Below are 27,593 nucleotides of genomic sequence, written 5' to 3'. Positions count from 1 at the left end.
TACAGATCTAATCATAACAAGTTCAAAAGTAGACTACATCCCTGGGGGACATAAACTGTAAATAGGCATCCCGAATGAGCAAAAGTTTTTCTATCTGCCTGGGTGACCCTCCACCATGCTTACTTCCCAGGTAGCCAAGACATGAAGCTGATTTCTCCATTTCCAAAAAGATGGTTGTTCTGGGGAAATCTATACCACAAAATGCATTTGCGGACCAGTAGACAGACCTTACGGCAGAACAGACGATGCCCCATAGGAATCTCTCGGAAAGCTCGGGGCACATTCAAGACCAATTGCACCACTGTGCCCTCCAAAGGGCTCCCCAAAAGGTTCTGCAAATAGAGACATGTGGAGGACCAAAACTTTTGGATAAGCCAGCAGGTGCAAAAGGAATGTGAAATAATATTAGGCTCCTTACAACATTTTAAACACATCTTGTACAATTGCTCTTGGGTCAGATAAGCCCTATAAAGCACCCTAAAATAACTCTCTCAAGATCGCCCCCTCGATCATTTTTGGCAAGCCGCAGGTATTACCCAACAGGTTCCAATGATCCAAAGAAATATGAAGTTCCGTTGCCCAAGCAGCCTTACTAGGTTGGACATCTCTGCTGCCTTCAAGATTATGGAGTGCCCTATGCAATGAAGAAACTGAAGTATTTGCAAGTGTCACCCCTAGAAAAAATCCCCAGATCCCTTCTCCCAATTTACAACTTAACTTTCCAGCTGGAAGGGCAGTGATCTTTCCCCGTTTTGGAAAGAACTATAATCTGTGGTATTTTAAGATATTCTGGCATTGCTTCCGCATTAATCATGACATTGAAAAGATTAGTAAGAGGTGACACTATATCCGGTTTCAGAAGTTTATAAAATTTTGCCCTATACCCATCCAACCCAGGCGCCTTCATATTTGAGCTCTGCCCAATGGCCAACTCCACCTCCCCTTCCTGAATGGGTGCATTCAATAAATCCTGCTGTGTATCTATCAGGCCAGGGAAATCCAAACCATCCAAATATAGTTTATCCGGTAGCTCCTGATCTGAAGAGGCCGCATAAAGCTTAGCATAAAACTCCCAAAAGAGTTTGCAGATTTTAGCATCATCTGTGACCAGCCAGGAGTCCGTAGACTGCATAGCTAAGATTATCCCAGGACAAGCAGGCAGCATATTCTCACATGTGGGTAACATCATCCACGGAGCCCCGATGCAGACAGCCTTGCAAGCAGACTTGCTAGTAAAACTTTTAGAAAGTTCCTGACTGCCGCACCATGCATGCGCAAGTGCCTTCCCGCCCGACATAGGGCGCACATCTCCTCAGTGTCTCCTCAGTTCTCAGTTTTCTGCGGAGTCAAGAAGTCTTCATTTTGACGTTCTGCGCTAGACTTAGTTCTACTCGTGCCTACTCTCACCATGGCTCATGTTTTTTCCTTACAGGGTCGCTGTGTTTATTGTGTATTTCATTTTCTTTAAAAAAAAAAAAAAAGTTTGGTTTGTTTTTTTCTTTGTGTCACGGCAGGGCCTAACCCTCGGCCTCAGCCGTTAGGCTTCGATATAGCCGCAGCTGGTTTTCATTCCATGTCCCAGCCGGTCCAAGGCTTCAAGAAGTGTAGCTGCTGCCAGCACGCGATCTCCCTCACTCACACAACTGGTGTGCACAGTGTTTAGGACATGACCATCGTCCGGAGTCGTGTGCCCACTGTGCTACACTTCAAACTCGAGCCCTTAAACATCGTTGAGTTCAGGTAGAAAAAATATTTGGCGGCATGGATAGGCCTTTATCTAAGGCCCTGACCCCGATTCCAACCCCAATCTCAACCTCGACCCTGAATCCAGTCAGGTTTTTCAGGGGGCTACCACCTTTCACCTCAACCTCAACCTTAATCAAACTTTCCTCGTTTGGTAAGTCTTTGTTTTCGGGGAAATCAGCTAAATCTTCTCCTGAGGAGCCGTTATCCTCACTGTCTCCCTCAGGTAAGATAGCTAAGCCAACTCCTCTGGACATGCCCAGGGCTAAATGTTTTGCCTGTTGGGAGGGGCTGTTTAACAGAGAGAGAAAAGGACAGTCGCAGAACTTAGTTTGATTTTGGTACTGGGACAATTACAAATTGGTTGGTTTTTTGGGAGTGCTTAAAAGGGATAAAGAAACCTATTAAAACCTAAGAGAAGCTTTTGGCCACCAGTGTGGTGGGGGAAGGGATAACAAACCTTCCAGAATTCTGATCCCTATGTGGAGGGACAATACTGGGACCAGTCCGTTCCTTGTGGATTATAAAAAGTGGGTTTTTTTTCTTATGTTTGGACATTATCCTGAAAGCTGTAAATCCTGACAAACCTGACTTTTGTGGGTGAATGAATCCCAGAAAAATAAAGCCAGAGTTTTCATTAAAAATAATGAAACTGTCTGAAGTTTTCTTTTGTTGCTGAACGTTTGCTGTTACAACCTAGTCCAGCAGTGTGCATGGGAGGCACTGGAAGGGACAAACAGCACAGTCACACATTGAATCGCTCAGACAGGGGGGGATGCTGTAGGCCTAAAAGGGGTCAGCTAGGAGTCCCTGCCACACTTACCCCTATTTGATTGCTTATGTAATTTGTAAGAGATGCTGTATCCTGTTTTGAAGTGTTGTGTACAAACATGAATATTATTTGATTTATGACAGTTACAGAGGGAATTGTGAAACTGCAATAAATATGTTAGGATTTCAAAATGAAATTTTCACATGTATTTTGTCTTCTCTGGCCTTGGGTTTTTTTTGCACATGGTTTTTCACTGCATAAACTTATACCGGTAGCCACCAGAGGGCAATTTTATGCAAAGGAAATTTTACTCAGGCAACTGATTAGTTATAAGTCAGATTCGTTTGAAAATTGTCTTCTTTTTTTTAATCTTTATTCATTTTCAAATATTAAAACAAGTGTATAATAAACAATCAGAAAAATTTTAACTAATCACTTGACAATCTTACTTATATTCCCCCAAATATATAGATATAAAAGAGTCCCATCCCACCCACCCATACATTAATAACAAATTTTCTTCTGATAAGTTGTTCATAAAGCTGCATTCTCTTCTTTTCAGCTGATACCGGTAATTCTTTAAATAGACTGAATGGACCAAGGGATGAATGATAGAATGATGAGGAATGTTGGGTATAGTTTTCCATATAATAAATATGTAAGAGTGCAAGGTTGTACTGCAGAAAGGTGATATATCAAATGCATTCCCTTTACCCTTACCCTTTTAGTTGGTTGCCTGAGGAAAAAGGGTCTTATTTTCTGAAAGCTTACATAATTGGTCTTACCAAATTCTCACATATTATCAGATATGACTTTCTTTATGTTTCTTCTTACTTTCTTAGCCTTTTACATCCCTCTCAAAATTTTATTCATTTGTCTTTCTTAAGGTTACAAATCAAATGGTTACTGCATGTAAAGGATATATTACCGACTGTGGCAAATTTACTGTATGGGAGCAAGATACATCAACTGTAATGAAAAAAATTCAGGTCTGTATAAGAATGTAGTTACTGGGGTAGAAGCACATTTCAAGTAGAGAAGGACATGGGGAAAAAATTTGTCCCTCTCACCGCCCCGTCCCCGCAACCACCATCCCTGTCACCGCCCCGTCCCCATGACCACTGTCCCCGCCCCCGCAGCATCTAAACAAGCCTCAGTACTGCAATATTTAGCTTATTCCTTCCTTATAAATCAAAGTTCTGGCTGTTGAACTAAAGAAAGAGATGTTCAGCTGGCAGGGCTTTGTTTATAAATTTTTATAAACACAATTAATATACTACTTTATCCTAAAGCAAATAAATAAATAGAAAAATTTTTCTATCTTTTTTGTCTGGTTTCTGCTTCCCTCGTCTTCGTATTCAATTCCTTCCATCCACTGTCTGTCTTCTCTCTGCGTCTTCCATTTGCTCTGTTACTGTGCCTCTCCCTTCACCACCCCAATTGGTCTGGCACCCATCTTCTTTCCTCCGCTCCCCCATACTCAGGCATCTCTGTCTTCTTCCCTTCCAGCGTCTTCTCCCCACTCTCTCTTCCCCATTCCCTTCAGCATCCTTTCCCCACTTTCTCTTCCCCATTTCCCTTCAGCATCTTCTCCTTACTCTCTGTTCCCCATTTCCCTTCAGCGTCTTCTCCCAATCTCTCTTTTCCATTTCCCTTCAGCATCTTCTCCCCACTCTGTCTTCCCCATGTCACTCCAGCATCTTCTCCCCACTCTGTCTTCCCCATGTACTTTCAGCATCTTCTCCCCACTCTGTCTTCCCCATGTCATTTCAGCGTCTTCTCCCTACTGTCTTCCCCATTTTCTTTCAGCATCTTCTCCCCACTCTCTGTTCCCCATTTCCCTTCAGTGTCTTTTCCCCACTCTGTCTTCCCCATGTCCTTTCAGCGTCTTCTCCCCACTCTATCTTCCCCATGTCCTTTTAACGTCTTCTCCCCACTCTGTCTTCTCCATGTCCTTTCAGCGCCTGTTCCTCTCCATCCCCTTCAGCGTCTGTTCATTATCTCCACCACCCTTCCCTCTCGCCACCTCACCGCCCTTCGGCACCCCTCACGTGGCTCCCTACCTACCCAAATCTATCTCCCTCCCTCCCCTTTACCTTCACAGGGCGTTTTGAGTAACTTCTTTAAAGCCGTTGGAGCTTGCAAACAGTAGCGTGCATGTGTGGGTGAAAGCTTCTCTTCTGACGCAACCGGAAGTTGTGTCAGAGGAGAAGCTTCCACCCACACACGCACGCTACTGCTTGCAGGCTCCGACAGCTTTGTGAAGAAGTTACTCAAAACGCACCGGAGATAGATAGAATTGGGTAGGTAGGAAGAAGGGAGGGGCCGCGCGTTCCTCTCTTAACTGTGGGGACAAGGCCATTCACCGCTCTAAGGGGCGGTGGATGGCCTTGTCCCTGTACCCGCAGTGAACACTTTTTCCCCCCTCTCCTGCGGGTACCCACAACTAGCCGCGGGTAACAGCCACTATGTCATTCTCTAATTTTAAGTCAGTGTTCATAAGAGTATTTGTTTTGTCTTTTTTTCGCCTTTTTATTCTTGCCAATACTTTTTTTCAGATACTGATCCCAGGGTAAGCAGAGACTTCCCCCATTATCTATTTATTTATTGGACCTTATTAACCACCTTTATGAGGAGATTCACCCAAAGTGGTGTACAGCAAGTATAGTTCAATATAAAACTTACAATTTTGTTAACAGCATAACAGTAGTAGAATGACCAAGTATAATGAATGAAGTAAACTCAAAATCAGCAAATTTAAACTTAATAATAGAACTACCATGAAACAGTTAAAAAAATTATTTAACATCACTGAAATTCAAATAGCAAAGATAAAATACAAGTCATCATAATACTTAAGAGGCTCATAATCAAAAACGAAAGATATACAAAAAACCGTCTAAACCGGGGTTTGGACATTTTACCTTCCCAGTTGTCCAAGTAGTGATAATTGAAAGCCTCCCAACAGTACGCCCAATTACTCCAATTAATCTTGTATCCTGAAAATTTTCCAAATTTTTCTATTAATTCAAGTAAGCATGGAATAGTTGTTTCAGGATTTCTCAAATGAAGCAATATATCATCTGCATAAGCAAAGACCTTGTAACCCGTTCTGAATAAGGAATACCTTGTATCTCCTTTGTTTGCTGAATAGCTAATAATAAGGCTTCTAATACAATATCAAAAAGCAAAGGAGACAAGGGACAACCTTGCCTAACCCCCCTCTGTAAACTAAAGCGTTCTGAAAAGTTGTTATTAATATACAATCTAGCAGCAGGGGAGGTATACAAAGTTTGAATCATTTGTATAAATCCTGAACCTATACCAAATCAATCCATGGCCTGATACATAAAGGTCCATTATCCCAGGACAAGCAGGCAGCATATTCTTACACATGGGTGACGTCACCGACGGAGCCCCGCAGCGGACAGCCTCGAAAGCAAACTTGCTTGAAGATCTCGATCTTTCGAGTGCTGCATCGCACATGCGCGCATGCCTTCCCACCCGAACTAGGGGGGCGCATCTCCTGTGAGGATCCTCAGTTCAATTCATCGTTTTCCACGGAGCTGAGAAGACTTATTCCTCTGGCTCTACAGCGTTGTGCCTTCTCTTCACCGCGGCTGGGAATTTTTTTCACGGTCGGTGTGTGCGTTTTCGCTTCTTTTTCTTTCGTGTCTCAAAAAAAACAAACAAACAAACATTTTTTATTCTTTTCATTCGTTTTTGTGCCAGGTGCGGAGGCTTGGGGCCTAGGCCCTCTCTCCTTTTTCTCCGGTACGGACTTTGTATTTTCTATGTCCCGGCCCTTGACCGGCTTCAAGCGTTGCTACCAGTGCGGCAGGACGATCTCTATCACCGACCCTCATAGTCGATGTATGGTCTGTTTGGGTGACAGTCATTGACCCAAGGATTGTGTGCGCTGTCTGACCCTTCAGCCTCGTGCTTTTCGCCTCCGCTGTGACCGGTTCCTTCAACTTTTCCCGCTTATGGAGCCGGAGAAAACCTGAGCCTCGGTCGAGGCACCTTTCAAGACCTCGACATCGGGGGCGTCCTCGGGTGCCAAGACCTCGCCCTCGACTCCTGTGCCGGCCTCGGCCTCTAAGACCTCCGGGTCCTCGGCCTTGAAGGCCTCGTCGGTCTCGTCCTCGAAGCCTGCGACTGGGGGTAAGTTTCCTTCTTCCTTTTCAAGTACCATCCCCAAGAAGCCTCCAGAGTCTCTGTCCATGCAACCCGGGGTTCCGGGTGTGACTCCGTCCTCAAGGCCTTCTGCTAAACGTGCCTCCAAGTCTCGGGAATACTCTCATTCGAGGTCGCCCTCCTTGGAGCGCACGGGGGCCCCTATGAGACCGAATCCTTTGGTCTTGGTGCCCATGTTTGAAGATATGCTGAAGTCCATCTTGACTACCCAAATTTCTTCTATTGTGGCTCAGTTGGTTCCGTCCTTGACTTTGCCTCCTGTGGACCAGCCTGAGCAGCAGCCTGAGACCCTGGTGCAGCCTCCCCGGGGCAGGTCTCGCAAGAGGGTTTCTTCCTCGGACTCCTCGCCAGATCCTTCTTCAAGATCCTCTTTGCCTCGTCCGAAGCATCGGTCAAGGCAGTCGAAGTACTTCTCTTTGAGGAGCTCGAAGCATGCGGAGGTTTCCTCGAGGCAGCCTCATCGCTCTCAGGTCCAGGTCTCCTCTATCTTTGAGACATTCGAGGTTGAGGACTCCTCCCTCGAGGCCTTTGTTGCGAGACTCATCTCCTCCTTTGTCGAGACATTCCAAGCCTCGAACTCCGAGGACATCGCCATCGAGGAGTCTGAAGAGAAAACATTCCTTTACCCCGCCACAGACTGGGAGTGGGGCTTCTTCGGCGACTGTGCATCTGGAGTCGGAGCCGGTGTCTCAATACTCCCGTGAGGCTTCACCATCCTATTCTGTGGCTCCTCGATCCCGTTCGGCCTCTCCTGAGGAGGCTTCATCTTCAAAGTCGTCTTCGTTTGCCAAGTTTGTTTTTGACATGGGACAGGCTCTTCATTTGGACTTGCACTCCGATTCCAAATATACCCCAGAATACTTGGCAGACATAGAACTCTCCCATCCTCCCAAGGAGACTTTGAGGTTGCCCATGACTCCAGTCCTGAAGCAGACTTTTATGAGAAATATGGAGACCCCTTACTCGGTCACGGCTATCCCTTCTAAGTTGGAGTCATGCTACCGCACGGTCCCCTGTAAGGGCTTCGAAAAATCTCAGCTGTCACACCAATCCTTGGTCGTCGAGTCCTCCCTGAAGAAAGCTCACCCGTCTAAGATTTCTGCAACTGTTCCACCCGGCAGAGAGGGTCGAACCATGGACAAATTTGGCCGTAAGCTGTACCAAAATTCCATGATGGCCAACAGGATCTTAAACTACAATTATGTGTTTACATCCTACTTCAACCTTTTCCTAAAGATGCTGCCATCTTTCTATCCGGACCTGTCAAAAGCCCGCCTTTCAGAGTTTAAACAAATCTTTTTAAACTCTTTCTCAGTTGCAGCTTTTCATGTTGCAGGCATCTTATGATGCTTTTGAGCTTTCCTCCAGGGTGTCGGCTTTTGCGGTCGCCATGCGTCGTCTGGCCTGGCTCCGCATAGTCGACATGGACCCTAACCTCCAAGACCGTCTGGCCAACTTGCCCTGTCAGGGGAATGAGCTCTTCAATGACTCAATTGAAGCTGCTACCAAGCGACTCTCTGAGCATGAGCACTCTTTTGCTTCTCTGCTCCGGACGAAATCCAAGCCTTCTACTGCTCGGGCTTACAAACAACCGGCTCATCGTTATCCCATGAAGATGACTCCTGCCTTTTCTAGGCCTCCTCCTCGACGTCCTCAACAGTATCAACGTCCTCAAAAGCCTCAGCTGACTGCTGCTGCCAAGCCAGCTCCGTCTTTTTGACATTCTGGCCTTGAGCATTCCATCCTCCCTGCAGAATTCTCCTCTACCCATTGGAGGTTGCCTTTCCCTGTTTTCTTCCAATTGGGAAAGTGTCACATCGGACCTCTGGGTTCTGACTACCATTCGCGAGGGATACTCTCTGCGCCTGCTTCAGGTGCCACCAGATCACCCTCCAAGAGAGTGTCTTTCCAGTTCCTCGCAACTCCCCCTTCTTCAGGAGGCTCAGGTCCTTCTTCGCCTTCGGGCGGTGGAGGGGGTTCCTCCCTCCCAACGCAATCTGGGGTTCTATTCCAGGTACTTTCTGGTGTCCAAGAAGATGGGGGATTTGTGACCCATTCTGGATCTTCGAGCCCTCAACAAATTTCTGGTCAAAGAGAAGTTTTGAATGCTCTTGTTGCCGACCCTGTATTCCCTCATGTATCAGGGGGATTGGATATGCTCACTGGATCTCAAAGAGGCTTATACTCATATCCCTGTTCATCCGAACTTTCGCAAATATCTCAGATTCAAGGTGGGGAATCTTCATCTCCAGTACAGGGTTCTTCCCTTTGGTCTGGCGGCCTCTCCCATAGTGTTTACCAAATGTTTGGTCGTGGTGGCTGCGGCTCTTCGCTCTCAAGGTTTTCAGGTATTTCCATACCTGGACGACTGGCTTATCAAGGCCCCTTCTCTTCCAGAGGTTATTGCAGCGACCCAGACTATTTCATTTCTTCAAAGTGTGGGATTCCATATCAACTTTCCCAAATCTCAGTTGATTCCTGCCCAGTCTCTGCAGTTCATTGGGGCGACTCTGGATTCTGTCAGCATGAGAGCGTAACTTCCACTAGCTCGTCAAGCAATCCTCCTTCGGCTCTGTCGGCAGGTGTCTTGTCTTTCAACCATCTCTGCCCGACAGATGATGGTTCTGCTCGGTCACATGGCTTCTACGGTTCATGTGACCCCCTTTGCCAGACTTCACCTTCGCATCCCTCAGTAGACCCTGGCGTCTCAATGGCAACAGGCGCTCGACCCTCCTTCTCGCCGGATTGCGGTGACTCCTTTATTGAGGAACTCTCTCCGCTGGTGGATGCTCTCTTCCAATCTTTCCAGAGGTTTGCGGTTTCACGATCTTCCTCATCAGAAAGTTCTCACCACCGATTCGTCCACCTATGCGTGGGGAGCTCACGTAGATGGTCTCCGTACTCAAGGGTTGTGGACATCCGCAGACCGTCGGTGTCACATCAATCTGTTGGAACTCAGAGTGATTTTCCATGCGCTCAAAGCTTTTCATCATCTTCTTCACAACCAGGTGGTCCTTGTTCAAACAGAAAATCAAGTGGCCATGTATTATGTCAACAAACAGGGAGGAACGGGGTCTCGCTCCCTTTGTCAGGAAGCTCTCCGGTTGTGGCAGTGGGCAATTTCTCACATCTTTCTCAGAGCTGTTTACATACAGGGTCAACAGAACTGTCTGGCGGACAAATTGAGTCATCTGCTGCAACCTCACGAATGGACGCTCAATTCCACCACGCTTTGTCAGGTATTTGCTCGGTGGGGGACTCCTCAGCTCGACCTTTTTGCGTCGCCCAACAACTTCAAACTGCCTCTGTTTTGCTCCCACATTTTCTCACCTCATCGTCTCGAGGCAGATGCTTTTCTGCTGGACTGGAGGGACCGGTTTCTTTATGCCTTCCCTCCGTTTCCTCTGATTCTCAAGACTCTTGTCAAGCTGAAGTCTGCACATGCCACCATGATTCTGATAGTTCCTCGGTGGCCCAGACAACCGTGGTACTCCCTTCTACTTCAACTCAGCATCAGGGAGTCTCTGCTTCTGCCAGTTTTTCTTTCTCTGCTCAATCAGAGTCAAGGGTCCTTGCTTCATCCCAATCTGCAGTCTCTACACTTGACAGCTTGGTACCTTTCTGCATAACAGACTCTTCTCAATTTTCTCAGTCTGTTCGAGATATTTTGCTTGCTTCCAGGAAGCCGTCCACTCGTCAATGTTATGGCCATAAATGGACTAGATTTTCTTCTTGGTGTTCCGCTCGTCAGCTTCATCCGATGTCTTCCTCGTTGGCATCAGTTTTGGACTATTTGCTTCACTTGTCATAATCTGGACTTCAATCTACATCTATACGAGTCCATCTAAGTGCTATTGCGGCTTTTCATCAGCCTCTGGAAGGGAAACCTCTCTCTGTGCATCCCTTGGTTTCCCGCTTTATGAAAGGGCTTTTCAATCTTCATCCACCACTTAAACCGCCTCCTGTGGTTTGGGATCTTAATGTTGTTTTGGCTCAACTGATGAAACCTCCATTTGAACCACTTGACAAAGCTCATCTCAAGTATCTCACTTGGAAAGCTGTATTCTTGATTGCCCTCACTTCTGCTTGACGGGTCAGTGAGCTGCAAGCGTTGGTTTCGGATCCTCCTTTCACGGTCTTTCACCATGAAAAGGTGGTCCTCCGTACGGCATCCTAAATTCTTACCTAAAGTTGTCTCAGAATTTCACATCAACCAATCTATTGTTCTACCTGTCTTTTTTCCAAAGCCGCATTCTCATCCTGGAGAGGCGGCACTTCATACTTTGGACTGCAAACGCGCCTTGGCTTTCTATCTCCAACGCACTCAACCTCACAGAACATCTCCTCAACTTTTCATCTCTTTTGATCCGAATAGGTTGGGACGCCCTATCTCGAAGCGTACCATCTCCAACTGGATGGCTACTTGCATCTCTTTCTGCTATGCTCAGGCTGGTCTTCCTCTGCAATGTCGAGTGACGGGCCACAAAGTTTAAGCTATGGCGGCATCTGTAGCTTTCCTCCGATCAACTCCTATTGAGGAAATCTGCAAGGCTGCCACTTGGTCCTCGGTTCATACTTTCACCTCTCATTATTGTCTGGATACCTTATCCAGGAGGGATGGCCACTTTGGCCAATCTGTTTTGCAAAATCTTTTTTCGTAAATTGCCAACTTCCCTCCGTCCCTTTTGCTTAGCTTGGAGGTCACCCATGTGTGAAAATATGCTGCCTGCTTGTCCTGGGATAAAGCACAGTTACTTACCGTAACAGTTGTTATCCAGGGATAGCAGGCAGATATTCTCACAACCCTTCCACCTCCCCTGGCTGGCTTCTTGAACTGAGAATCCTCACAGGAGATGCGCCCCCTAATTCGGGCGGGAAGGCACGCGCGCATGCGCGATGCAGCACTCGAAAGATCGAGATCTTCAAGCAAGTTTACTTTCGAGGCTGTCCGCTACGGGGCTCCGTCGGTGATGTCACCCATGTGTGAGAATATCTGCCTGCTGTCCCTGGATAACAACTGTTACGGTAAGTAACTGTGCTTTCTACTCGTTCAAAGGCCTTCTCTGCATCCAAGGATACGGAGGAGGCCTGATCTTTCATAGCTTTTGTTAGATATAACATATGAAAAGCCAACCTGGTGTTGTTAGAAGAATGTCTCTGAGCAACAAACCCTGTTTGGTGCATACCAATAATAAAAGGGAGAGCCTTAGCCAAGCTTAAAGACAATGTCTTAGCTTATTTTTTTTTGTTTGTTTATAAATTTTTATTCGTTTTTATAACTTACAACAAGTGTAACAGGAAATAATTAAATTGCAAAACATCACTTGATTTGCTATAATATTATCTGGAAATCATGAAATTTAACCACCCTTTCCATCCTTAATACATCAGTATATTATTTTGTACATTATATGATTTCATAAAATATCAAAAAATACCACCCTACCCACCCATTCCCATCCCTTCATTTCAATTATCTTATTATGAGAAAATGTTTATTACTCATTACAAAAGTCTGTTAATGATCTCCAAACCTCCTGAAATTTTCCAAAATATCCTCTGTGTATTGCTAATGTTCTTTCCATTTTATATATATGACATACAGAATTCCACCAGAAACTGTAATTCAATCTGCTCTGATTTTTCCAATTGAATGTAATCTGTTAAATGGCAACTCCAGTCAAAATAAATAAAAGCTTGTTGTTTTTTGAAGAAATCTGACTTTTTGCTCTCATTGACATGCCAAATAAAATATACTCGATCTAAGGCCTTCTCTGCATCCAAGGACACAGAAAAGGCCGGATCTTTCATGGCTTTTGTTAAATATAACATATGAAAAGCCAATCTAGTATTATTAGAGGAATGTCTCTGAGCAATAAACCCTGTTTGGTGCATACCTATAATAAAAGGGAGAGCTTTAGCAAAGTGTAAAGCCAATGTCTTAGCTAAAAGTTTACCATCTACATTGATTAAAGAAATAGGCCTGTAATTTGAAACCAAAGTGGGATCTTTATTTGGCTTTGGTAAAACTATAGTTAAAGACTCTGCCATACTGCCTGTAATACAACCTTTATTTAGTTGAGTCTGATATAAATATAACAGATAAGGCAATAGGGTATTTTGAAATGATTTATAAAACTCTACCCTGAAACCATCACCACCTGGAGCATATCCAACTCTAAGGGACTTCAACACTTTGCAATTCTTTTAATGATATAGGCTCTTCTAAACTTCCTTTTATATGTTCAGGAATTTTAGGTCCCTCTAATAATTTTAAAAACTCTAAACCATCCTTTTCTTTGTCTAAATAAGGCTCATAATAATAACGAGCTTTATAAAATTTAAAAATTGTTTAAAATAGGTTCAACTTGAGCATAAATATCACCTTTCTCATCCTTAATGGCAATAATTTTTGTCTTCCTTTTTTTTGCTTTAAGATAATTTGCCAATAATCTTCCCACCTTATTTGAGTTTCCATAATACAAAGCTTGTTGAGAAAATAAATCTTTCCTTACCAATTTAGAATAAATCTCATTATATTTACATTTAGCTTTTAAAAGAGCCTGTAACTTAGAATATTCCCATTTATCAATCAATTTTAATTCCAAAAGCTTAATTTCTTGCTCCAGATCGGAAAATTGTTTTTTGATCTGTTTCTTAAGATATGCCGAGAATGAAATAATTTGACCTCTCATGCTTGCCTTAAAAGCATCCCATAAGGTTTCCATAGAGATTTCTTCTGTGGTATTAAGTTAGAAATAATCATTCATTTTTAATTGAAAATCTGCACAAAATTTTGGATCCACGAGCAATGTATTATCAAATCTCCATACTGGTTTACTATTATCCTGTTCAATAACTTTGAGTTTGATCCGCACCCCTCTATGATCAGATAAAATAATTGGATCTATGGAGGCTTGTGTTATCTGTTGTACTAATTGGTTTGAAACAAAAATGTAATCTACTCTTGAAAAGGATTTATGAACGGACTCGGAAAAAGCCCAACTGTTAAATGAATACTTCTGCTCAGTCTTCACCCATGAGGCGCCAGGACTTGGTCCTCAGCTGCAGACAAGGGTTGACTCAGCTGATCCGTTTAGTAATTTCGAGTTTACGCCCAGCAGTGTCTACTGCGATCTGTCAAAGCTCAAGGTTAACAAGGCAATGGGGCCTGACAACCTACACCCCAGGGTGCTCAGGGAGTTGTGTGATGTCTTGGCGGAACCGCTATCCGTGCTCTTCAATCTCTCCCTTAGTACAGGTAACGTCCCGTTGGACTGGAAAATGGCTAACGTCATTCCACTTCATAAGAAAGGCTCTAAGATGGAGACAGCAAACTACAGACCGGTGAGTCTCACATCAATAGTGAGCAAACTAATGGAAACTCTAATCAAACGCCAATTGGATACGATCATGAATGAGGAGAATCTACGGGATCCCCATCAACATGGATTTACTAAGGGGAGATCCTGCCAATCCAACCTGATCGGCTTCTTTGACTGGGTGACGAGAAAGCTTGATGTTGTGGAGTCCCTGGACATCGTATACCTGGACTTCAGCAAAGCATTCGATAGCGTACCACCGCAGGTTGCTGAGCAAGATGAGTTCTATAGGATTGGGCGATAGTTGACGAAATGGATTGGGAACTGGCTTGAGGGTAGGCTTCAGAGGGTAGTGGTGAATGGCACCCCCTCCGAAACGACGGAGGTGATCAGTGGAGTGCCACAGGGCTCCGTCCTGGGCCCGATCCTGTTCAACATCTACATAAGAGACTTGGCAGAAGGGCTCCGAGGTAAAATAACATTATTCGCTGATGACGCCAAACTAAGCAATGTAGTGGCCAAGAGTACAACAGACAAAAATTCAATGCCCGACAACATGATGCACGACCTATTACTACTGGAGCACTGGTCTAGGTCCTGGCAACTCAGCTTCAATGCCAAAAAATGCAAAGTCATGCACCTGGGCAACCAAAATCCATGCAAGACTTACACCCTAAATGGCAAGATCCTAACAAGAACTGAAGCAGAACGTGACCTAGGGGTGATCGTCAGTGAGGACATGAAGGCTGCCAATCAAGTGGAGCAAGCTTCCTCCAAAGCAAGGCAAATCATAGGTTGCATACGCAGGAGTTTCGTCAGCCGTAAGCCTGAAGTCATTATGCCATTGTATAGATCCATGGTGAGACCACACCTGGAGTACTGTGTGCAATTTGGGAGGCCGCATTACCGAAAAGATGTGCTGAGACTAGAGTCGGTCCAGAGAATGGCCACCCGGATGATCGCGGGTCTCAAGGATTTCCCGTACGAGGAAAGGCTGGATAAGTTGCAGCTCTACTCACTCGAGGAGCGCAGAGAGAGGGGAGACATGATCGAGACGTTCAAGTATCTCACGGGTCGCATCGAAGTAGAAGAAGATATCTTCCTTCTCAAGGGTCCCACGGCAACCAGGGGGCACCCGTGGAAAATCAGGGGAGGGAAACTGCACAGTGACACCAGGAAATTCTTTTTCACTGAAAGAGTGGTTGACCGCTGGAATAATCTTCCACTTCAGGTCACTGAGGCCAGCAGCGTGCCTGATTTTAAGGCCAAATGGGATAGACACGTGGGATCTATTCACTGAGTTAGGTGGGGAAGGGTCATTGCGGTGGGCAGACTAGATGGGCCGTGGCCCTTATCTGCCGTCTATTTCTATGTTTCTATGTAACATGAGAGCAGAAAGAAAATTCTCAACCATCAAAATGAATCAGTCGCCATATATCTTTCAAACCACAAGACTGTGCAAAATTATCTAATCCTAATGATTTCATAATTTTAATAGGTGTTTTTAATCCATCAAAGGATCCATAACAGCATTAAAATCCCCAGCCACTATTAAATTAGAAGAAGCCAGTGGTAGTACCAATTGTTGTACAGTCTTGAAAAATTCCTTTTGATTCAAACTAGGGGCATATATATTAAAGAGCGCCACAGTAGTATTTCCCATGCTCATGTCTACATGTAGCCATCTTCCTAAAGGATCTAAATCAGCCATTTTACAGAATGAAGTACATTTCTTATTTACTAAAATAGCAACTCCAGCCTTCTTTCCAACAGCAGGGGCAAAAAAACAATGCTTTACCCAATCTCCTTCTAATTTTTTAGATTCTATAGTAGTCAAATGTGTCTCTTGGATATAACAAATATACGCATTCTGTTGTTTTAAAAATAAAAGTGTTTTTTTTCCTTTTACATTACATTACATTACATTAGTGATTTCTATTCCGCCTGTGCCTTGCGGTTCTAGGCGGATTACAAATTAGAAGAGATCTGGACATTACCTAGAGAATTACATTACATAACATTGATTCATGTACTTAACATTGATTCATGTACTTTACATGGTGTGGTAGAGGATTATAAATTATAGGATATCTGGAATTTTCTGAAAGAATTTCAAAGTAGAGAATTAAGTAATAACAGGGTTCCGTGGAGAATATCAGTATATACTGGTTACAGAAGAAAAAGTTACCTAACAATGAAGGGGGAGGTTTATTGGTTACTGAAGGTAGATGCTTATTTGTGAATCTGAATATTTTTGGAAGGTAAGGTTCTAGGAGTTGACTAATGTGTTAGAGGGTGAGCTAGTGCAAAGGGGGAGGAGATTTGTTAGTGGTGACGTGTTTTTTAAATAGGAATGTTTTGATTTCTTTTCGAAACACTTTGATGTCTGTTGTTTTGATCGTCAGTTTGGTGATGGTGGGGTCAATTTTCGCTGCCTGTGTCGCTAGAAGGCTGTCGTATAGTTTCTTACGTCGGGTACCATTGTGAGGGGGGAAGGTGAATAGATTTTGAGTTCTCCTTGATCTGGGTGAGTGGTAGCGGTATAGTCGGTTGTTTAGATAACAGGGGGCAGTACCACGGGTTACTTTAAATAGTAGACAATAGAACTTGAATTGAATTCTTGCTTTTATCGGAAGCCAGTGAGAGTCTACATAGGCGGGGGTGATGTGGTCAAATTTGCTGAGACAGTAGATGAGTCTGATGGCTGTGTTCTGAACGGTCTGTAGTTGTTTTATCATGTTGTTTGGGCATGGTAGGTAGAGGCTGTTGCAGTAATCTAAGGTGCTAAGTGTGAGGGATTGTACAATGATCTTGTAATGTTCTTTGGTAAAGAATTTTCTTATTTTTATTAGCTTTCGCATGGTGAAAAATGCTTTTTGTATGATTTTGTGTATTTGTGTCTGCATTGTGCAGCGTCTATCTAATTGTATTCCTAGAATTTTGAGAGTGCTCTGTATAGGATATTTGATTGTGTTTACTTCCAGTTCTGTTAGTGATGGTTTTTGTTCCTTCTCTAGTAGTAGGAATTTGGTTTTCTCCGCATTCAGTTTCAGCTTATGGTTCATCATCCATTTTTCCACAGTTTCCAGTGTTGTTTTCAGGCGTCCTTTGGATATGGGGTTTTGGATGTCAAAGGGGAGGATGATGGTTATGTCATCTGCGTAGCTGAAAGAAGTTATGTTTAGGGCATCTAGGGCAGTGCCTAATGAAGCTATGAAGAGGTTGAATAGTATGGGCGATAGAGGGGATCCTTGTGGTACTCCGCAGGGGTTTGTCCAAGGGTCGGATAAAAGATCTTTTGACTTAACTCTGTATGATCTTGTTTGAAGGAATCCTTGGAACCAGTTGTGAACTTTACCTGAAATTCCTATGGCATCTAGTATCTGGAGAAGTATGGGATGGTCTACTAAGTCAAATGCTGCTGAAAGATCGAGTTGGATGATTAGTAATTTATTTCCTTTGCTGAGGTGCTGTCGGGGTATATCTAGTAAAGATACTAGTAGAGTTTCTGTGCTGTGATTAACTCTGAAACCAGATTGAGTTGGATGCAGAATGTGGTGGTCTTCTAGGTAGTTGGACAGATATTGTGCTACTAGACCCTCTGTGAGTTTGATGTATAATGGGATAGAAGCGATTGGTCTATAGTTTGTTGGGTTGTCTATTGGGCCTTTGGGGTCTTTTAGTATAGGGGTGATTATGATTTCGCCAAATTCCGGAGGGAACTGTCCTTCCCTGAGGGTGGTTTGCAACCATAGCGTGAGACAAACTATGAATTTAGTGGATGCTGCGGTTAGTATGTAAGGAGGACAGTTGTTCATATCACATGAGGATTTGCTGTATTTTTTGTACAGCCATAAGAACATAAGAACATAAGAAATGCCTCCGCTGGGTCAGACCCGAGGTCCATCGCGCCCAGCAGTCCACTCACGCGGCGGCCCAACAGGTCCAGGACCTGTGCAGTAAATTTCTATCTATACCCCTCTATCCCCTTTTCCAGCAGGAATTTGTCCAAACCTTTCTTAAACCCCAGTACTGTACTCTGCCCTAGAACTTCCTCTGGAATTGTATTCCAGGTGTCCACCACACGTTGTGTAAAGAAGAACTTCCTAGCATTAGTTTTGAATTTGCCTCCTTTCAACTTTTCCGAATGCCCTCTTGTTTTTTTATTTTCTGAAAGTTTGAAGAATCTGTCCCTCTCTACTCTCTCTATGCCCTTCATGATCTTGTAAGTCTCTATCATATCCCCTCTTAATCTTCTCTTTTCTAGGGAAAATAGTCCCAGTTTTTCCAATCTCTCAGCATATGAAAGGCTTTCCATCCCCTTAATCAGTCGTGTTGCTCTCCTCTGAACTCTCTCGAGCAATGCCATGTCCTTCTTAAGGTACGGTGACCAATACTGGACGCAGTACTCAAGATGTGGACGCACCATTGCCCGATACAGCGGCAGGATAACTTCTTTCGTTCTGGTTGTAATACCTTTCTTGATTATACCTAGCATTCTATTCGTTCTCTTAGCGGCAGCTGCGCACTGTGCTGTCGGCTTCATTGTCATGTCCACCATCACCCCCAAGTCCCTTTCTTGTGCACTCTCATTCAAAAACTTCCCTCCCATCGCATAATTATACCTCGAGTTTTTGCTTCCCACATGCAATACTTTACACTTCCCAACATTGAATTTCATCTGCCATCTCTCTGCCCATTCCCCTAGTTTGTCCAAGTCTCTTTGCAATTCTTTGCAGTCCTCCTTTGTCCGAGCTCTACTAAATAGTTTGGTGTTGTCCGCAAATTTTATTATCTCACACTTCGTCCCTGTTTCTAGATCATTTACGAATATGTTAAAAAGCAGTGGCCCGAGCACCGAGGCCTGCGGAACACCACTCGTGACCTTTCTCCAGTCTGAGTAGTGGCCCTTCACCCCTACCCTCTGTTTCCTACCTTCTAACCAGTTTCTGATCCATCTATGCACGTCTCCGTCCACCCCATGGTTCTTCAATTTCCGGAGTAGACGTTCATGAGGCACCTTGTCAAAGGCTTTCTGGAAATCTAGGTATATGATGTCTAAGGGGTCTCCTCTGTCCATTTGTTTGTTAATTCCTTCGAAGAAGTGCAGTAAGTTAGTCAGGCACGATCTTCCCCTGCAGAAACTATGTTGGCTGGTTTTCAGAAGTTCGTTTCTTTCAAAATGTTTATCGATGTTTTCTTTTATCAGTGCTTCCTCCATTTTCCCCTGAACCGAGGTCAGACTCACCGGTCTGTAGTTTCCCGGGTCCCCTCTTTATCCCTTTTTAAAGATGGGCGTTACGTTGGCTATCTTCCAATCCTCCGGAATCACACCTGTTTTCAGAGATAGGTTGCAAATTTGCTGCAGTAGTTCTGCTATTTCCTCCTTTAGTTCCTTCAGAACCCTTGGATGGATTCCATCCGGACCCGGCGATTTGTCAGTTTTTAGTTTTTCTATCTTCCTGCGCACCTCACCAAGGCTCACTTCCATGGATGTTAACTTTTGTGCTTGATTTCCCTTGAAGATTTGTTCAGGTTCCGGTATGTTGGTTGTGTCTTCGCTTGTAAATACCGATGAAAAGAACATGTTAAGTCTTTCTGCGACCTCTTTCTCTTCCTTCACCGCTCCCTTCTGGTCTCCGTCGTCCAGTGGTCCCACCTCTTCCCTAGCCGGCTGTTTCCCTTTAATATATCTAAAGAACGGCTTGAAATTTCGTGCTTCCCTGGCTAGCCTCTCTTCATACTCTTTTTTTGGCTTTTCGAACCACACGATGACATTCTTTTTGATACTTTCTGTTATCTTTCCAGTTTCCCTCAGATTTGTCCTTCTTCCATTTTCTGAATGAGTTTTTCTTATTGCCTATCGCTTCCTTCACTATTTTAGTTATCCACGCCGGGTCTTTTGTTCGACTCTTGTTGCACCCTTTTCTGAATTTGGAGATATACAGATTTTGCGCCTCGCTCACTGTATTCTTGAAAAAGGACCAGGCATGTTCTACCGTATGCCATTTTTTGGAAGTGTTCCTAAGTTTCTTCTTTACCATTCCTCTCATTGCTTCGTAGTTTCCCTTCTTGAAGTTAAAAGTTGTCGCTATGGTTCTCTTTCCTTTCAGTATTCCTATTTCCACCTTGAACTTGATCATATTATGATCGCTGTTTCCCAACGGTCCCACTACTTCCACTTCCTTTGCAGGTCCCCTTAGCCCATTTAGGATTAGATCCAGAGTGGCATTTCCTCTCGTCGGTTCTCTAACAAGCTGCTCCATGAAGCAATCTTGTACAGCCTCCAGAAAGTCTGCCTCCCTGGCGCATCTTGAGCTTCCAAGACTCCAGTCTATCCCAGGGTAGTTGAAGTCTCCCATAATAACTGTGTTACCGCTTTTGCATTCTCGTTTCATCTCGGCTTCCATTTCTTCATCGATTTCTCCGGTTTGTCCGGGTGGACGATAGTATAGACCTATCTTTATTTCAGGCCCTTTCCTTCCTGGTATTTTAACCCATAGCGATTCTAGCTTGTTGGCCGTCTCTGCTATGTCCATTCTTGTCGATTGTATGTTTTCTTTTATGTATAGTGCTATTCCTCCGCCTTTCTGTCCTAATCTGTCTTGGCGATAGAGTTTGTACCCCGGCAGTGCTGTATCCCATCTGCTTTCCTCATTCCACCATGTTTCGGAGATTCCAATGATGTCTATGTTCTCTGCAATGGCCATGGCTTCTAATTCTCCCATTTTGTTTCTTAGGCTCCTTGCATTAGTATATATGCAATTTAGCTCCTGGAATTTTGTTGCCTTCATTTCCTTTCCCTGTGCTTTGGTCATTAGATTCTTCTCTTTGGTTATGATCTTTCTAATCTCCTCTCCTTTGTTAGTCGACTCCTGTAATTTGTCCCTTGTTTCATCCCAGCCTTTTTTCTCCTTAGCCGATCCAGGTCTGACCATTGTGTCGTTGGGAAGGTGGTCCAGGTCCTGTCTGCTGAGATGGCTTCGTCTGTTGTGGGTTTTATTAGTATCTCTTCTATGATATTTTGTGAATTGTTGAATGTGGTTCTGATTGTGATGATTTTATTTTTGAAGTGGTCTGATAGTTGTGAAGCTGTCAGAGTCTGGGTTCCTTGGGTGGCGAGGAAAGGTTTGGTATCTGTGAGGTTTTTTACAATGCTGAAAAGTTTTTTGGTGTCTGGATTTTCGGTGCCAATGAGTTTGGAGTAGTAGTCTTTTCGTTTTTCCTTCAGTTTGAATTTGTATTGTTTGATTTGGGATCTCCATTCTGTTTTTTGTGGTCTTGTTTCTGTTTTTTCCATGTCCTTTCTAGTTGTCTGCATTGCCTTTTTAGGTGTAGGAGTTCGGCCTCAAACCATTTGTCTGATGGTCTGCATATTTTGTTTTTTATTTTTAGTGGTGCTAGTTTGTTCAAAGTGGATTCACTAATGGAACGCCATGTGTTTATGAATTCCTTGGGGTTGTTTAAATCTATTGCTGGGTCTACTGTGTTCCAGAAGGTGGTAGGTTCGATTTTCTGTCTGGTCTTGAAACTAGTTATGCTTGGAATAGGTTTGATGGTATTGTGCACCCAGTTGATGGTCAAGGTGTATTTGTAGTGGTCGGACCATAAGGTAGGATGCCATGAGCCGTTGATGATGTGGATGTTTTGTGTGTTGAGGTTGGGAGATGCGTAAGCGGCAATATCAAGTTGATGGCCCTTTTGATGCATGGGTTCAGGATTGAGTATCTGGTAAGATAGGTTGTTGAGGAATGAAAGTATGTCCTCTACTTGTTTGGAGGTGTGGTCTTCTAGGTGGAGATTAATGTCTCCTAGGATCAGGTTATGTGTGGAAGAAAGGGAATTCTGGAAGATAAATTCTTCGAGATCTTGTTTAGATGTGTTCCATTTTCCTGGTGTGACATAGCATAGAAGGCAGTTGAGAGTTCCTGTGAGAGAGTTGGCAGGCTAGAAGGTCTAGGTGAGGGGTGGAGTGCTTGGTTAGGACTTTAATGTTGAGGTTGTTTTTTACGATGATTGCTAGACCTCCACCTCTTCTGTTTTCTCTGCAAACTAGCTCTAGTTTGTATCCGTTTGGGCAGAATTCAGTAATGCGAGGATCTGAGTCGGAAGTGAGCCAGGTTTCTGCTAGGAAGAGGCAACCTAAATTATCAGCCAGTCTTTGATTAGCTCTGTCTTTGGGCTGATATATCATATATTCAAGTATGCGCATGCAATTGATGTGAGTTTAGTGGGAGAGTGAGTAGTGTGTGTATTGATGAGTGTTCTGGCTGATGTTTGAAGTTTTTGAGAACTTGCCTTAGTTTTTGTTGATGGTCTTTTTCCCCAAATTGCGGGAATGTTTTCGTGATTGGATGATTGACAAGGTATCAGGGTTCTGGGGGTTTGAAGTTTCCTAATGGGTTGAACCAGTCTGTGTGATGTTGTGAGGATGGGTATAGAATGAGTGTGGTATCCTGCTGTTTTCCATTTATCTATGAGAAGGGAGAGCAGTAGTAGGACTAGGCAGAATTTGGTTGTGAGTGTTGTCATTATTTATTTATTTATTTTTATTTTTTATTTTTTTTTGTGCGTGGATAGGGGAGTTGGTTCTGGGGATCGTTACTCTGTTGGTGTTAGCTGTCTTTTTGGATGGCCTAAGTCTGTAAGAGGGGTTCGTGTAAGAGTTTTGATAAGATGTGTGAGTGAGTGTTGGGACTTGTTTTTGGTGCTAATATATATGTTTAGACAGGATAGGGCAAGCAGTCTATCAACACGTTGTCTATCAACCTTTAGATATAAGTCAGCAGTTAAATAAAACTAGGAATAACAATAGTTAAATATAGCCTGCAGTTAAGTATAACAAGGTATATCTGGGTATACCAACTAATAGGAATAACACGGTATACTGCTGGCAAGGTATAATGAACAACTGTTAAGAATAACAAGGAATACTGCAGGCATGGCAGTGCGCCATTGTAGGGCTCTAAAATTATTATTATTTTAATCGGATGGTTGAGGCCATTAACATTTAATGAAAATATTTTAAAATCCATTATATAATTAATATATAAAGCATAAAAATATCATCCAATAAATCAAATTATAATGAGTATTCGATAAATGTTAATTTTCCCCTATTTTTAAACCTGAAATAAAATCCCTAATCTCTCTTATTCCTATTTCCCCATATCCCCATCCCCTCCCAAATTAATTGTGAGAACTTGGAAACGCACATGTGAGACCAGGTGACGAGAAACTCCTTATAGGCAAAATTAAATAATCTTATTAGTAATTACCGTAAGCTGTCCAATTTTTTCAGTAATAATTTCCCATATTAATCATAAATTATATATACTTCTTCCAGGATACTAGTTTATGCATCAGCACCAACCATTCTAATTTAAAAATCCCATTCATACTTTAAAAGCATAATAGATGTTATAATATTATAATTTTGAATATAATATAACTCTAAATTCACATTTAAAATAAAAGTTTGCAAATTATTCAATATAATATCTAATATGTAAATTATTATATGAGCTCAATTTTTTATGTATTGTTAAACATATTATATATTTCCATTATCTCTTGAATATGTAATTCAATTTATAATACCTAAATTACATAAATCATAACCCTATAATATCCTTTTGATCTTATCTCTATTTAATGCTTTACTTTCCAGTTCTGTATCCCCTTATATCTAACAACCGATATACTTATCAAATTAATTGAACTTTCCCTTTATATATATTCCTGTGTCTCATAATTTAAGCTAATAATAATAAAATATCTCATAGGATATACAGAACATAGTATTAAACACATTGCTGTTTGTGTTTCTTCTTTCCACATAACCAACATTAACACATCAAATCTCATTTTCTTTGAAGGTCCGGATGAATGGCTCTCGAGGTTTCTGTACTGTGGCAAGGCACCTGAGCCAGGCACTTTCTTACACTCTGAGCAGATACTGGACAAGAGCGTTGTAAATGTACACTTTCCTTATAATATACACGCTAGCTCCATGTTCAGTTTAATATGGTCTTTGCAAATCCAGAGACCTCATTCTTGGCCATTATCCTCATACATCATACCAAAAGAGGTGCCAGACATGGTCACATATAGCCTATGTTGTTTTTTGTTTCCCACCTTTTCTTGGCTTCGAATCCCCAGGCAAGCTTCCTTTTCTTCTGAACTTTTTGTGAAGCCTCTTCCTCTTGCTTAGCTCTCATAAAGTTACGGCAAGCTACAATGTGGCCAATTTTTACACCATGCTTATGTTTAAAAAATCACTCTTGATAATATTTGTAAGTATGCTGTATCAATAGTTCATGAACTGTTACTAAATTTTACGCTCAGAATCATGGAGGCAATAATTGGGGAGAACCCCGACACTATTGCCTCACTGCCCAATCATCGTATATTCAAAAATGAAAAAGATTTCAATTATGTAAATTTATAACGCGTCACTAGGGCTAAACTTATTCACTTGTGTACGTCTAGTTGGAAAAGAACAGCAAACTTATCTTATAGCTTGCAAGTTATGACGTGCCACGTTTCGTTCCTGCTTCAGGGAACCAACAATGATTTACAAAAGTTTTCTGATAATGGGCGAGAATGATTCAAATAGTAGAATGTGCCTCACATAGTTAACGCAAAACAATTCACACAGCTTCCTCCTGCATGCATACTCTGATGAGGTAGGGACATATCAAGAGATAAAACATCTTCCTGCCAAGATATGTTATCTATCTTTATCTATCTATGATATCTATCTATCTCTCTAGATATATATATAGATTTATTAGATAGATAGATAGATATACATACAAATTCCTACTTTTCCTTTATATCTATGATATATATATTTATTTAACACACAATAGGCAAGAAGCTCATTGAAAGAAGGGTGGGTGGGCAATAGGTGACAGGTTTTTGAGACTAGGAAACACTGGTTACCTGTGTGGCCTTACATAGTGATGGGTACTGGGTGATTCTAACCTATGCAGGGTGTCACAAATTCTTGACCAGGCCCTCATGGCGATGCTATGGTGTGGTCACCCTTTGTGTCCCTGTCCCTATTCTCCTCTCTATGCTTATTAGTTCCCCTCTGTTTCTGATACCTTCCTGTGTGTCTCCCTCTCTTTGCTGTGTATTCAGTTTTTCATTCCGTCTTCCTTCATCTGCTTAGTATTGCATTTCTTTTTCCTTCTTTTCCCTTCAGTCCCTCCCCCAACAGATCCAGAACCTCTCTACCTTCCCTCCAGCAGCCCCCCTTCCACAGGTGCAGCACCTCTTCTCCTTCCCTCCAGCTCCCCCTCCTGCAGGTCCTGTAGCTTTCTCCCTTCCCTTCAGCTCCAGCCCTCCCCTCCATAGGTCAAGCACCTCTCTCTCTCGTACCTTCAGCTCCAGCCCCTTTCTCTGCTTTTCCCTCCAGACACAGCTCCCCTTCTGTGGCTCGCAGTTTTACAAAGTAGTCGTTCATGTGGAACCTTATCGAACGCCTTCTGAAAATCCAGATATACAATGTCGACCGGATCGCCCTTGTCTATCTGCCTGTTTATTCCCTTGAAGAAGTGCATGCTTTTGATGAGGTATTTGGAAGTCACAAATGAGTTTGTCTGTCAGATCACCTGTTCGTGTTGGTTGGGGCAGCCCATAAGGGCAGATCAGCTTTGAAAGCCTCAATTTCAAGATGGATCCAAGTGGCTATTTTATTCACTTAGATTGGTGCTGGAAAGCGGCCTCCTGTTTCGGTAAAAGCTCACTCCACATGAGGCGTTGCTTCCTTGTGGGTGGAATGTTTAGCGGTTTCCCCAGAAGATATTTGAGGAGCTGCCACTTGGTCCTCTTTTGCATACTTTTACATACTTTTGCATACTTTTTGCATTTAGATTTTTTATTTTTTTCAGCAGGCTCATCAGCCCCAACCTGAATTGCAGGATCTGCTCTGTTAAGTCCCACTTGTTCAGGAATAAAGTGGGATTGTACAAGAGGAAAATATTAGGTTTTTACCTTTACTAATCTTATTTCTTGTAAATCCATCCTATTCCTGAAGCCTGCCCTCGGAGTTGCTGATTGTCTGCCTTAATAAATACCAGTAAGTTGGACTTCTGATTCTTTGACCAACTTCTCCAAGATTAACATTCACAAATATTGTGCACTTTGCTCCAGGGGGGTCTCTCACGAATGTGTCCCCACACTGTTAGTGCAGGCTGAGTCTCCTTGTTTTCAGTATTTTATAGTTTATTGCTATAGTTTTCAGTATATTTATAGTTTATTGCTGTTTGATTGCTATTATGATGTTTATTAATATAAACAGATTAGACTTGTTTCTCGGGGAGTTTCCGTGTACCCCTCTCTTTTCTGTGTCCTCTTCAGGAATGGCTGTCTGCTTTGTCACACACTAGAAGTTGGAGGACAGTCTAGAGGTAAGAGGAGGAGCAAAACTATGCAAATGAAACTTGTGAGATGGGATTTACTACCTACTTGTTCAGGAATAGAGTGTGGATTTATAAGAAAATTAACAAAGGTAAGAACCTAATCTTTCCTTATATGTCTCAATTGTACATATCCCCTCTGCTGTCTGTAAAGATGTTTCATCTGTATTGTGTTGTCATTGTATAATATCTAGGTAATATAAATGTTGTTCTGTGCTGTTTTAGTTTATTTTTATATTTTATTTAAAACTTTATTATCTGCAGCATCCTACAATTCTGTGTGGGGTACAATAAAACATAGAATTACAAAAAGAGCAAAAACAATCATAAAATCATGTTAGTGCTAATTCTATGATTTAGTTTTCCTGTTTCCATTTTTATCTGACTGTTCTAATTGTACATATATGATGCTGATATTTGATCATTTTGTAGTAACAAATCAAGCTATACTTGTTTCTTGACTGTCTTGAGAAAGATGGTAAAAAAATATCTTAGCATAAATAAATATGATGAATATTTTTGGTTGTTCCCTTTATTAGGACTGCATTTTTTTATTTGAAGAGTATCAGAAATCTTTTCATAGAACAAGAAAAGAGACCCCAGATGACAAACCATTTGAAGTCTCAGAGAAATACATATTTGGGAAATTTGAAGCTTTCTATAAAAGACTAAATAAAGTGAGTACAGATAAGAAAGTTCCATCCTTTAATCTTTTGGCATTTGTCCCTTTGGTTTATCAAATGCATAGAAGACACAGTAAGCTTTTTGCTTGAAGTATTGAAATGAAAAGAATTCCAGGGACTAGAAGGGTCACTAGAATTAGCACTATGTATCATAGAATATTCTAGTTCTGGTCATTGTTTTTATTTTAACATGGGTTGTAATTTGAACAGAACAGGTGTTTAGTAATACAGTATGTGCAAGTAGTTTATGGGGCTTACGTTTAAAAGCACTGATCTGGGTAGCAGTACCTGCTAACTGGATAAATGCTGCCCCAAAAAGGGCTTTATCCCAGGACAAGCAGGCAGCATATTCTTGACTGATGGGTGACGGCACCGACGGAGCCCCGGTACGGACACTTTTAGAGTGATTGCACTCTAAGAACTTAGAAAGTTCTAGAGGCCGCACTGA

At 42.7% G+C, this 27,593-nt stretch overlaps 1 protein-coding gene across 1 annotated transcript in view; it reads left to right on the top strand.

Moving 5' to 3' along the window:
• The window catches only part of DNAH8 (dynein axonemal heavy chain 8), a 1,666,792-nt gene that overhangs the window by 435,030 nt on the left and 1,204,169 nt on the right, over positions 1–27,593 (top strand). Inside the window, 2 exon segments of the mRNA XM_033937418.1 lie at positions 3,403–3,504; positions 27,002–27,139. Of these exon segments, the coding sequence (XP_033793309.1) occupies positions 3,403–3,504; positions 27,002–27,139 (240 nt within the window).

This window comes from Geotrypetes seraphini, chromosome 3 (assembly GCF_902459505.1).
Source record: "Geotrypetes seraphini chromosome 3, aGeoSer1.1, whole genome shotgun sequence".
NCBI lineage: Eukaryota > Metazoa > Chordata > Amphibia > Gymnophiona > Dermophiidae > Geotrypetes > Geotrypetes seraphini.
The sequence above is the reverse complement of the archived record's forward strand: the minus strand, read 5'-3'. Positions and strand labels throughout refer to the sequence as shown.